At 42.8% G+C, this 13,655-nt stretch overlaps 1 protein-coding gene and 1 long non-coding RNA gene across 34 annotated transcripts in view; one reads left to right on the plus strand and one right to left on the minus strand.

Moving 5' to 3' along the window:
* Nucleotides 1-13,655, plus strand: part of LOC310761305 — a 173,338-nt gene that overhangs the window by 77,585 nt on the left and 82,098 nt on the right. The window lies entirely within an intron of this gene.
* Nucleotides 1-13,655, minus strand: part of MYCBP2 (MYC binding protein 2) — a 140,683-nt gene that overhangs the window by 3,858 nt on the left and 123,170 nt on the right. For all 33 annotated transcript variants that reach the window (XM_083610274.1, XM_083610273.1, XM_083610292.1 and 30 more), the window contains 11 exons: nt 13,115-13,381; nt 12,693-12,976; nt 11,860-11,956; nt 11,178-11,297; nt 10,186-10,287; nt 8,515-8,643; nt 8,240-8,372; nt 5,037-5,140; nt 3,140-3,328; nt 2,036-2,143; nt 717-926 (listed from right to left, as the gene is read on the minus strand). In XM_083610274.1, the coding sequence (XP_083466400.1) occupies nt 717-926; nt 2,036-2,143; nt 3,140-3,328; nt 5,037-5,140; nt 8,240-8,372; nt 8,515-8,643; nt 10,186-10,287; nt 11,178-11,297; nt 11,860-11,956; nt 12,693-12,976; nt 13,115-13,381 (1,743 nt within the window). The remainder of the gene's footprint in view (nt 1-716; nt 927-2,035; nt 2,144-3,139; nt 3,329-5,036; nt 5,141-8,239; nt 8,373-8,514; nt 8,644-10,185; nt 10,288-11,177; nt 11,298-11,859; nt 11,957-12,692; nt 12,977-13,114; nt 13,382-13,655) is intronic.

Below are 13,655 nucleotides of genomic sequence, written 5' to 3' on the forward strand. Positions count from 1 at the left end.
AAGCTAAATTGACATAGGTGTGGGTCTATAAAATTTTGTCTAAGCTCTGCATAAGAAGGGCAAGTCAAGAGAATGTGTTCGGTGGACTCAACCACACCCATGGCACAATGACAGGTTCTCTGGGCGTATGGTACTCCCCTGTATCCTCCCCACAATATCGCAGAGTCAAGGACATTTAATCTAGCCGCTGTAAGAAGTCTGCGGTACTCAACATAGTGGATTTCTGCAAGGTAGGGGGCTGGTATGGTCCGATAAATCTGGTCCCCTAGGAACATCCCTGGTTTTACCAGGGCTATGTCCTCTTGTCTGGCAATGTCACTCAGTCTCCGGGAGATCACAGCTCTAGCTTGATTATACGTCATAGACTCAAAGTAAAGGTGAGACAATCCGCAGGACTGAACCTCGTTAATGACCTCCCTTTCCCACGATGATTGGAAATCGTCCCTCAATATCAAGGGGGAGAGTTATCGTCCTAGATGGGCAACTTTCCCAGGTTGACAAGTCCCATCTGCCCCTCACTTCCCCCTATGGCATGTGCAGAAACCGGCTTCTTGACCACTGGGCCCACTGTTGGTCTCATCTGCTCAGTCCACCAGAGCCTGCCCTCTCATGCAGGGAACCTCCCTAACTCACCAAGGATTGCAGATCCATACCAGCGCTTCAGCAATTTCCTAATCTGGTTAATCTGAACAATGGATCTAGGCCCCAGATCATACCTTTTTGCATTTGTAGCAAACATAATAAGCGTATCTGTTCATAGCGAAGCCAGCAGGGTCATTGTAAAACCGAACTCCGGGTGTTGTGATGGCCTCACTTTTGTGCAGTCCTTCATACTCCAGTCTCATCAGTGCTTTCCTCTTCACGTCTTCATAGAGCTCCTTGATTGGATCAAGCAAGTCTTTTAATACTGTATGATTAATTTTGTTCTGTTAGAAACCCACAGAAAAGAGGAGAGAGAAAAAAGAAGCAATTTGTAAACAAGCATTTGGCAAAAATGAAGATTTTATTTGGCATGTAATTTATGAAAACCAACCCAAAGGTCCACACACATCAATTTTAAATAGCAAAATGCCTATCGACCAACATGGTAAGAATCTCAACACTCTTGTTGAGAGGGCCTTTTCAGTGATGACGCCCTGGTAAAAGAATATCTGGTGCCTGCATTGTGGCCCTTTAAGTGCCCAGTGAAGTACTTTGTATTTTCCCAGCCTTTTAAATAATCTTTTAATAATGTAACTGTTTTTAGAATAACTCCTGAAATGTTCAAGATCTGCTGAGAAGCTTGCTGTACTGGTTTTATTAGTTGATGTTGTGTTTTTATGCTGTATTCTATATTTTAGTTTTATGGTTTTGATTTGTTTGTTTGTTTCTTCTTCTTGTTGTGAGTAACCCAGAAAGCTTTGTTATTGGGTGACAAATAATTGCTGCTGATAGATGAAATGAGAAAACCCCCATCAATGTTTAGCATAACATTTGTTAACAGCAAGTATACAAAAGCAGAAAGGCAAGAAAATATTGTTTTATTCCTTAACCATAATTATTTTAATGTATTTAAAAGCCTCAGCACATATTACTGGTGTGACTGAAACATGTCAGTGATTTCCATAGTTCTAAATGTGCAATTTGTTTCACATTTCCTTCAAAGGGTGCTTGCTTCTTCCTGTTATATTATGTTAAATCACTAATTGTTCCCCATTTACTTCTTCCAAATCACACATACTTTGCATACACTGCTAACTTGAGCAGTTTCTAACATTTACTGTAATGGTCCAGAGACATAACTGTTGCACACAGTTATTTTGGAGGTTATTTTCTAGCAGACACACCAATTGTTTCTTAAATTTCCTGGATGTTTATAGCATGCAAATCAATAATTTAGAATTTCGATCAAGCCCTTAATATTTCCTAGTAATGTTCTTAAAGACTATCAATTTCACATTGATTTCAATCCTGAAAATCGGATGAGCACATTTCTTACCCCTTCAACATGGCTTGTTTCTCAAGGTATTAAAATACCACTTGACCATTTGCTCACCTTGCAAATAGGGCAGGACATAAACCCAAATGTTATCCGTGGCCCAAGCCATCTGTTTTCTAAAACTCGGCAACAGCATTGCAAATGGAATATATGACTACAGTCCAACTGTAAAGAGGAAGATTTATCAATACATTAACAGAAATAATTCCTGGTATACACATCATAATATTAAGCCTTGCCTTAAAGCAGACAAACTGCAAATCAGAAAAAAAATTGTTTACTCTGATTATACAGTAAGGAAAAATTGGTGATACCCATTCACACAGTGTGAATGGGTGTCTGTTAGTACAACATAACTTTTGGTTTCTCCTCTCCAGCGACCTATGTACACTCAAAATATGTTCCAGAGGGTTGAAGACCCTCTGAAGCAGACCCTGAAGTGTGATGATGGAAGGGAGAAACAGGAAGCCACATTATGCTAGCACATTATGCTCAAGCCTGCAGACATAACTGGGTCTCACACAGTAGATAATTACAAAAAAGTTGTTAAAAGAACATCGTAGATAATAAAAAAATGTAAACAAATACAACTAATAAAACACTGCATTAAAATTATTCAGAACCTAGAGCTAGGATTAAAAGATCCAACAGCTGCTTAAACTGCCTTAGATTAGAAAAAGCTTGTGAAGGGCACATGCAATTTGGCACAGAAGCCAGACATTTGGAATAAAAACTGATCGGGAGCAGAGTCAAGGATTGTGAATTCATGATAGAGATCATATGAGATAACTCAAGGCATTAACTAGGTGACTTGGTAAAAGCACACTTGGAATGGGGTTGAGCCGATCATTAGGGTAAATTTCAGCACTGGATAAACCTGACAAAGGAAGACCACCTACTAAGCACCTGAGTGGTACAAATGCAACTTGGAACCAAAGCAGGTTGGCAATGCTCTGAGAATTAGAAGAGCAGAAATGCTTGCATCAGAATTTATTAGCAATTAACACCACCTGGAAAAGCAGCACAAAAATAGCAGCTCTAAATAGTTCATAGTTTACATGCTGGCATAAATATGATTTCTACAAAGTTGTTCCCTGCTGATTAACTAGGAACCTCTGAGACTCAGCTAGAGTTTTTGTTTATTAAACACAACATTCAAACCTGAATAGCCGGTGCTGCCGAAAGTGCCTCCGTGAAACAAATCATGCACATGTCATCAGCATCTTGCTTAAGGGTCGTGGTGCTCTTATCGCAACCATGCAAACAGGGCAAGCAATGCTCTTCATTCTTGACACCGCCACAGGGGTGACCACAAGGATGAGTCTTGCTGCAAGCTATCTTAGCGTACTCCTGTTGAAAACAGATGTAAACTAACATTATACACTCTCAAGTGGTTGGAGCCAAGAATTTCAACTTTGCAGAGAGGAGAAAAAGTCCTGCCACAGATTTAACAGGTAACAGCAGTAGTAACTGTATCATATAGGAAGCTGCCTTACCGACTCAGTATGCGTCAGTACCGTATTGGCCCGAATATAAGCTGCACCCGCAAATAAGCCACACCTTTAAAATTGGGGGGGGGGGGAGATAAAAAAGGCTGCTTGGGGTTTTTTTTTTTTTTGCCTGTTCAGTCTGCTTTCCAATTGTTTGGAAGGCTTGGGAGCAGCGGGCGGGCTGCGCGCCGTTGCCCTGCACTCCCGGGCTGCTCTCTGGGCTCTTTGCTGGCGGCCTTCCCCCTTCTTTCCAACGTTTTGGGGGAGGCTTGGGAGCCGCAGTCGGGATGGGCGCCGTTGTCCTGCACCCCTGACGGCCCTCGTGGGCAGCTGTTTCAGCAGCAATATCATAAGGTCGCAAATACAAGTCACACTTTAACTTTTCACGGTGGGAATTTGGAAAGAAAGTGTGGCTTATATTCAGGCCAATACGGTAATTCCTTCTTCCCTTTGCCGGAATTGGCGCTTCAAGTGGGACAAGGGCATGGGGAAGGAGAGATGTACCTGGCAGGTGTGTGAGTGAACAATAATGATGGAAGAAGGCAAAATAGGGGAATTATTTATCACCTCTGCACTTCCTTCTTTCAGTTCTGCATGCATTTCATTCCCTTCCCACTGCCTGAAAAATCCCTCTGTTGCAAACTGAAGAGGAGGGGAACCTATTCAATAAGGGGGTATTGGAACAGTATTGTTCTCTCTCGGTGCTTCTTGGTTATCTAAAAGAAGCTCAAATGGATGATATCTCACTTTATACTAAGTTGCACCCTAAATGCTCATCCAGACCCTTTAAAATCTTCCAAGAAAGAAAATTCAGACCTTTCTTGTCTAACAAATGTTACTGCCCAAATAAATTATTAGAAAGTACTAAACCATGTCTCCAACCTCTTTATGTTATCTTTTTAACACGCTTGGCACAAAATGTCCGTTTCTGGTACAGCTTTCATTGCCAAGCTAACTGAAGTACTAAGCTCTTAGAGCTCAGCTACACAATACAGATACAGTGGTACCTCGGGTTAAGTACTTAATTCGTTCTGGAGGTCCGTTCTTAACCTGAAACTATTCTTAACCTGAAGCACCACTTTAGCTAATGGGGCCTCCCGCTGCTGCCGCGCCACCGGAGCACGATTTCTGTTCTCATCCTGAAGCAAAGTTCTTAACCCGAGGTACTATTTCTGGGTTAGCGGAGTCTGTAACCTGAAGCATATGTAACCTGAAGCATATGTAACCCAAGGTACCACTGTAAATGGATGCAAGATAAAGAAATGAGCTGCCAGAATTACTTCAAAGCAGGTCCAGAAAAGGATAATTTGGAGGATGACAGTGGGAGTACTAAAGCATTCCCCAGCCTTTCTGCCAAATTTTTCCTATCCCCTACCTGCAACCCTGGCAAACGCACATACAGAAAGGTGTGGAAGTTTCAGCAAAGATGTTTTGCAACGAGGAAGCAGGTTGTTGGGTTTTTTCTTATGTATGGGTGTGTGCAACCTGCGGACGAGCTCTCACATTACAGAATCAAAATAATGTGCCGCTTATGAATGGGGTGGAAAGATTCAACAGTTCACACAGACCTGGCAATCAGCATCAGAACAGACGCTGCCCACTGCTGATAATTCTGTTCCGTTTCTGCAGCCACAAAAACGGCACGCTTCAGCGCTGCTCGTAGTGGGTTTGCCTAGATCAACAAGGGGACACAAAGTTAGTATGCTTCGCCTAATGTCTTCTTTCATTATTATTGCCAAGGTGAGTGTTAACCATTTTCCCCAGAAGAAACAGGCATTGTACATACAGCTGTTAAGTAAAGCTGGCTATTGCAAAGTAAAGGGATCTACAGGTATGAAGGTGCCCTGTGTGGAAACAGTCTCGCTCCCTGAGATAATGTTCACTTGGAGGTGGCAGAGACTGAACTTGAGACCAGGCCTAGTACAGGACAATGCGCTGCTTTCCCGCCCCGACCTGGCCCCAGTGATCCATGTGACGGTCACCTCCAGGCTTGACTACTGTAATTTGCTCTACGCGGGGCTGCCCTTGAAGCTGTCCCAGAAACTCCAGCGGGTGCAGAATGCTGCAGCGAGGCTCCTCACGGGGTCTCTGCCATGGGAGCATATTCACCCAGTGCTTTTCCAGCTGCACTGGCTCCTGGTGGAGTACAGGGTCAGATTTAAGGTGCTGGTTTTGACCTTTAAAGCCCTTCATGGCCTAGGACCCTCGTACCTACGGGACCGCTTCTCCCGGTATGCCCCACGGAGAGCCTCAAGGTCCATAAATAGCAACACCCTAGAGGTCCCGGGCCCTAAGGAAGTAAGATTAGCCTCAACCAGAGCCAGGGCCTTTTCAACACTGGCTCCGGCCTGGTGGAACGCTCTGTCTCATGAGACCAGGACCCTGCGGGATCTGATTTCTTTCCACAGGGCCTGTAAGACAGAGTTGTTCCACCTGGCCTTTGGCTTGGAGCCAATTTGATTCCCTCCCCCTCTTTCTTTTTTCTTTTTCCTTTCTCCTCCTGTGATGAGGCTGCATTTTAATATTTCAACGTTTCAATATTTTAATTGTTGTATTTTAATCTTGTTTTTAAGTTGTATTCATTCAACTTGTTTTTATTATTGCTTGTTAGCCACCCTAAGCCCGGCCTTGGCTGGGGAGGGCGGGGTATAAATAAAAATTATTATTATTATTATTATTATTACATGAGAATGCATCACAATTCCTTCTCCTAATCCCAACAGCCTCACCCCCTTGTCCTCCCCTGCCTCTCTGCTGCACACATTTCTTCCTGACACAAGTGGTGGTGTAACCCACCCTGTGCCTCCTTCTGAGAAAGATGCCCTTTCTCAAAAACAAGGCATCGTGGGCAAGGTGACAGAGCACGCCTTCGATGCCACAGTTTACTCCTTAAAGCTAGCACAAAACTTGAGGGGGGGCCACTAGGTGGCGCATCGGAAGATGGCTGACAATAACATCTCTCCGACCCACACGAGGTAATTTGGAGGCTATGATGGGGGTAATTAGCCTCCTTAACCCCCCCAGGATTGTGGGGGGGACGGCCCTTGCCTGCTGTGCCCTATACCACCCCCGAATTTGTGGGGGTGGGGGCACTAGGCACAAAGCCCTCCTGTGGGATTCCGGCACTCCTGGACGCCGTCCCTGATTCGCGCCGCTAGTTGCAAGCATCTTCAAAAGAAACAATTTGGACGAGATAAACTGCACATGCTTCAAGGGAAAAGGGGAGTAAAGACTGCTGACAGAAGAGATCTCTGGTAACAAGACAAGAATAAAATATGAGAAGATACGTCAAGATACGGTATGACAAATGACTGAGGGGGGAGGGGGGGAAAAACCTGCCTTCCTTTTTCTTATGTGATTTAACAAGAATCCCCTCCCCTAATGAGTCAGAAACTAAGGACTTAAGCTGTGGATTTAAGGCTGTGTGGAGATAAACTTTCGAACCAAAGCAATGTTTCAAGATGAAGCTGGAAAGCTAAGAGTTTTGGAATGACGCAGTTAAAAATGCCGTCGCCATTTCGGGAGGCATTGTTGGAGCTCTTGGGTCTGGGAGGAGAAAGAGAGAAATAGAGTTGTTTACATATCGTGGATCAACTCCTCGGTGGGACTTAAGAGCGACAAATGCCAAATTCATGATGGAAAGAGCGATGCTATCTACGAAGGAGATATATGGAAACCATCTGGACTTAGTGGAGGAACGGGAAATCCACACAGGATTATTATTTTGCTTATCGGCTTAAGGAGACTAACAGAAGAGATCGTAAAGGAAAAATAGAAATTATATGAACAAGATATGATGTGGAATGGGATTGATTTGGACATTAACGCAGTAATAAGAAGATGATTTGAATCCCCCTTTGGATCTTGAAGTATGGGTTCCCCCAACAAAATTTAAAAATTTGGCTTTGTAATTTGGAATTATGTGATGTGATTTAATTTGATGTGATTGGCCAGTTAATAAAAATTATTTAAAAAAATAAAATAAAGCTAGCACAAAACTTTTATGCTACTTTCAAGCTTTACATTAACTTTAAACAGTAATTTGGTGCTCTGGAAACAAATGGCGGCGACAGAGAGGCCTGGATGACCTCAACCACGATGACTCAAAACGAGGCATGGAGGGGTGGGGAAGGGAAAGAAATCAAAGCACTGCAGCAGTGGCGGCGGCAGCCGGGCAGCCACAGTTATGACGGCAGTTGGTGGCCCTGAAGGTGGCAGAGGTGGGACACATATAATTCATCACTCCTGCCTCATCTACTGCTTGGAACCTTCTGCATGGACCTGAGACTAAACCTTCTGCAAAAGAGCTGCTTTCCACTGAACTATGAGCCAGAAGTAGGTGTTACCAGCATTACATAAAGGGCTCATAATAATAATATTAATATTGATAGGGATAGTGATAAGAATTTAATTTTTTTAAATTTGACATTATCAACCCAACTTCTATTACCAAGTCTTGTGCAAATGATGCAAATTAAGCACATACAAATGATCTCTCCTTCCATTTTTATTTATTTTGCTTCGGTGGTACGCAGATCTCTGCAAGAGTTAGGATCAGCTGTTCAGCTTAGCTGAGTACTAAGCAGCATGTTTGCTTTATATAAAAAAGTTGTGTTGATGATCCAGTTAAAACTGTGCATAATGGAGACCTATGCATTTCTTAGTAAATTAATTAACCTATGTTTTACAGAAAGTCAACGGAACATTTCATCTCATATTAGGGATTTATATTACCCTAACTATCCAAGTGATATATGAAAATACATCCTACCTGTTTGTTCTCTGAACTCTACCATAGCCTTCATGGTTTTAGAGTCTGCAAGAGCCATCAGCCAGAACAGTTTGGTCCTACCACAACCTTCATGAAGATCAACCTTGATCGCTTCCTCCTCTTCTTTGAATACCTGTCAGATTTGGCCAAACATATATTAAACTGACAAAATCAAAGATCATTCAAAGATACAATCTCTGGTGATATTTGTACATATGGATCTGTGTTTCTACAAAATCATTTCGCCCTGAGGGGATGAAAACATCACACTTTACCTGTCTCTGATGAGACTTTGTTCGTCGATGGAGATGGAGGAATCTATCACAATCGGTACAGAGATTTCCACAGACGTTACATAGGATGATTGCAGCAGTTTCTCCATCATCATGGTTATCACACATAGGCTGATGGGGGGAAAGAGCAAATAGTTCAAGCCGATGGAAAATATTCTTATTTTATCCAAACAGGAAGAAAAACTTATTTGTATTTCAATCATTTATATGCAGCGGCTTTTTAACATATAAAATGTTAATTATAAGTAGTAAGAGGTTCTCAGAATTACATTTTTTGAGGGGGTGGGAACCTCACCCCAATAATTTGCTTTAAAAAATAAAATCAGAATGAGGCAGATAGGGAGCTTTATGACAGAGATATAACCAGGCTGTAATTTGTTGAACAACAGAACAGTGATTGTTTCAGCTTTCAAGTGTCAAACAATATGATCCAATTAGAAAACTACTGAAACAATAATGTATATTTTTATATACTAAAATTTAAACCCCAAGTTGGATTGTAAAATGGTGCTGGGCACATTTTAATCTCCTCATTTCTTCCCCAGTGGCTATTTTACAATCCATAATACTTTAATTCAGTGGTTCTCAAAGGGTGTGGCAGAAGAGGATGACAAGTGTGGCAAGAAGATTCAAGGACAATCAAAGAAACATTTAAACCTTTCAGTGTATTATAGTTTAAAAGTAAAAGTAAAGGGACCCCTGACCATTAGGTCCAGTAGCAGACGACTCTGGGGTTGCAGCGCTCATCTCGTTTTATTGGCCAAGGGAGCCGGCGTACAGCTTCCGGGTCATGTGGCCAGCATGACTAAGCTGCTTCTGGCAAACCAGAGCAGCGCACGGAAACGCCGTTTACCTTCCTGCCAGAGTAGTACCTATTTATCTACTTGCACTTTGACGTGCTTTCAAACTGCTAGGTTGGCAGGAGCAGGGACCGAGCAATGGGAGCTCACCCCATCGTGGGGATTTGAACCGCCAACCTTCTGATCGGCAAGTCCTAGGCTCTGTGGTTTAACCCACAGTGCCACCCGCGTCCCTTATATTATAGTTTAGCATAGTATAAAAAAGTTCATGTGCAGAATATGAGAGATATCTTTTCAAAATGAGAGCAAGAGCATCAAGTGATACCAAGAACAATCCTAGTTGTGACCCAGGACTGCTATTCGAATAGAGTGCTAGAGAAGACTAAAAAAAGACTGTCTCTCAGAGACGCTTGTCTTCCATCAATGATCTCTTTAACACGAAAGTTGAAAACCACTCACTAGGAGCATAAACTGACACCAATAGGAATCAGCGGCTTCAAAAATATAGTAAATGTAGTCCTGCTGGTAAAGGTGGAGAAGGGAACCCCCCCTTCTTTCCAGCCTTTTATTGTTGGGGTGTCATTGTAAGATTGTACCCAGTGTCTCTCATCAGCCCCTTTAACAAAAAGTAAATAAAAAGTGCACAAATCTTCTCCAACAAGTGGCAAGTCTCCAACAAGCAACTGGCTGAGTCTGCAGGAGCACTTACTGTAGTGGACACAAGAAAAGGCACAAAGCACATGCTTAACTGTTCACATTGCAAGTTCTGCACAGTAGTAGATAAACTAAGGATATATTCAAAAGCTGGTGAAGTTTATGCTTCCTGCAAAGTTTGTTGCTGCTTATTCCTTACCATTTGTTTTTGCTGCCCATCCTTTCCCATCCACCTTCCAGAGGAAAGTCTGTCTACATGGTCCTGATCAAGCACACAAAGGGATGCAAGAGCCAGCCAGAGCTATTAAAAAGAGGACAAGAGCAAAATATTGTTTCGAGTGCGGTAAGCCATATTAATCCTAGGAATTAAGCAATGAGTTTATATTTATGACTTAAACATAACCATCTTCAAACTGTACCTTTTCTCTAGCAACATGCAAAAGTTCAGCAAAAAGAGTAATGAACATTTAAGATTCTTTTTAACCCAGCACAAGCTTTTGTAAAAGGCATTCAGAAGATATTGTGAACAGCTTATATATTCTGTACCTCACACCACACCTGATGAGCACTTATTTTAGAAATTTAGGAAATTTAGTACTATTCTAAAGAGGTTTTCGTTTTCTCTGCAACCACTGTGATCTCCTTTTCAAAAATAAGTTGCCTCTTATTAAACTGTGTGAAGTTTATATATATCTTCATTCTTCTGTGAAATACTGAATTTATGGTCAACAAAAGGTTTTAACAAAAGAAGGAGATGGTGGCATGAGAGATCCAACAATGTTGTGTAGCCATTAAAACTGATAATTCCCTTTTTGTATACAAAGCACTATCTATGCACAAGAAGTAGCTTTTTCAAACTCGTAATATTACACACAGAACACAATTCCCAGCAGATATGTACTTGGAGGAAAATCAAATTTGTTAGCAATGGGAATAAAACAGAAAAGTTCTGCAGCAGTAAATATAATCAGATTCTTTTGTTATTATCAGTGTTTCTCCTTTTAAGACCATCATTATTCTTGTACATATGATATGTATCAAGAAATAAAATTTACTCAAGGAAAAAACAATAGCCCACACATTTAAACCAAGACACAAAAACCTTAGGTGGCTAACCCAGGTACGTGTAGATGTCCCCAGAGAAACCTCTCCAATAATACAATGTGTAACAGAATAACCAACTGCTCTTACCCTGGTTGTTGCAATGCAACGCACTGGTGACCTGAATTCTTCCTCCATTTTGGTCAATGCAATGATTGTTTCAGCTATAGCGTTTTTCGTCACACGGGACCAAGCTTCAGACAAGTGACCCTGTGGAAGAGACACAACTTAGACTGAGCCCTAATATAATGCACTGTGCAGAAATGTACATTAAAACTGCAGAACGATCGCATCTCGTGTGGGGGTTACGTTCCAGGGATGTCATGTATATGCAAAAATGCATATGTCCGAATTGCCCCAGCGAGACCATCTTTACCTTTCTGGAGTCTGCACCGAGTGGGCTTTGCTCTGTTAGCAAGGCAGAGAGCTCAGAAAGGAAAAAACTTGTCCGAAAAAGCAAGGGGTTCCAAATCAGTAGGGATTGGTGGGGGCAGGGGAGCTGCACACTTATCGACTCTGAACATTGCTTGCCTTGGGTGCTAGGTGGCAATATTCACCCATGGGATGATGGCCAACAACCATGGAAAACAGTGAATTCTGCATGCTACCACTAGGTGGAGCTCTAGTCCCATCGGATGTGGTCCGATGATGTGGTGCAGGGAGAAAATAATGCTTTCTGAAATTAAAGGGGAATCACAGTGCAGGGGAAGGAGGGTGTAGGGACCAATTCGGCACAAGAACAGCACAGTATGCTAAGATGCTGGAGGCTTACCGCAGCCATGTCTTTAATGAGCTTAATAATGATCTCTGAAATCTGTGTTGGTGTTGAGCCCTTCATCCACCAGTGGCTTTCACCTCGTCGAAGATAGCTGGAAAGGGGAAAAAGCAAACATATATATGTATAAAATCAGTGTTAGAAAGAACCTGAGAATACAGTACAATCATACCTCGGGTTGCATACGTGATCCATGCGGGAGGCATGTTCGCAACCTGCAGAGCTGCGTCTGCGCACGCGCGTGACACAATCTGGTGCTTCTGCGCATGCGCAAAGCGCGATTTAGCACTTCTGCACATGCACGAGCGCTGAAACCTGGAAGTAACCTGTTCCAGTACTTCCAGGTTTGGCGCGGTCCGTAATCCGAAAACATGCAACCCACAGCATTCACAACCCGAGGTATGCCTGTATTGAAATAAAATGCATTTTGAATTCTTCGAGAACACAATGTTTGACATGTTTTTAAAACAGGGGTGCCATATTTCAAGGGGTAAAATTCGGGCACCAAAGGTTGTTGAGCTTTTTTTAGGGCAACCACCCAATGGTCCCTCCACCGCTGCTGAGTCCAAACCCGGGCCACCTGAACCAGAACCAGAGCCCAGGTTGCCCACGTCAGAAGCCCAAGCCTGAACCACACACAAAATTAAAACCAAAATCCAGGACATTTGCTTTAAAATGTAAAATTCCCCCCTGATGGGCATGTAGGACCCCCAAAAGAGGAGATGTCCTTCAATTCCCGGACATATGGCAGTCCTGTTTCGAAAGGGGACATTTTAATTCCCTGTGCCGTGATACTGAAAGAACATTAAAAGAGTGCAACATCTACTAACCTGGAATTGAAAATCATTGGCAATGTAACTGTAGTAACTCCTTTGCCAGCTGCAGTGCCAGCTGTGCCAGTTATAGTGGTTCCTTTGGCCTTCAGCTGTACAGTGAGTGCTTTGGCAATGCAACCCAGGAACATGTCCAAGATGCCCAGCTTATTCCAGTCTCCCTTCTCTGTTGAATGAATGATGTCGCTTATATCTGCCGGGGGCAGCGCCTTGACTCCTATGATACTAGCCAAGCGACTAGGGGTGACTTCTGGCAGCACACGCCTAAGTAAGGAGGTCACCTAGATGAAGCACCCAGGAATTTAGTCAACATTTTCATTGTCTGAGTTAATGTATCAACTGATCATTATAAACAACTTTAACTAAACTTGACTATGATGCCTCTTTATACCGTATGAAAATTTTCATTTTGCACTAACCTGCCTCTGTACCCTGGGTGAAGCAGTATGTAGCAGCGAGAAGAGATCTTGAAGCAAGGTCAGTTGCTGAGCCAAGTACTGGCGCCCTACGTTAGAACCACTCAGTGCCAGCACCATGGACAGCAGCTCAAAACAATAGGCATCCGAGGAGGCGTCCTCGTCGCTAGGCTGAGAGTTTGCATTCTCTTTGCTAGAAATTGCATGCTCCCATTCTTCCCGAACACGAGTTGCTTCCATTCGGATAGCCTGTACAATATGAGCGCAAACCTAACGTGGGGAAAACAGGAAAAAGTAATTTAACTGCAATCAACCACCTCATGACTCCAGTGCAATTAAGCTGATTTATAACTCATCAGTGTTTTAATTGTGATGCCATGATCAAATTCCATACGCACATCACACTGTGCAAAAATAAACCTTATGCCCTTCCCACCACGTTAGAACATTTTGCGGGATTACACTGTGCCTAAGTCATTCGATGAAGAAAGGGACTGTTTGCACATGCATAGGCTTCAGCTGACACAAAATGTTCTAGATGTTA

The sequence above is a fragment of the Podarcis filfolensis genome (genome assembly GCF_964270895.1).
Source record: "Podarcis filfolensis genome assembly, chromosome: 4".
In the NCBI taxonomy this organism is placed as follows: Eukaryota; Metazoa; Chordata; class Lepidosauria; order Squamata; family Lacertidae; genus Podarcis; species Podarcis filfolensis.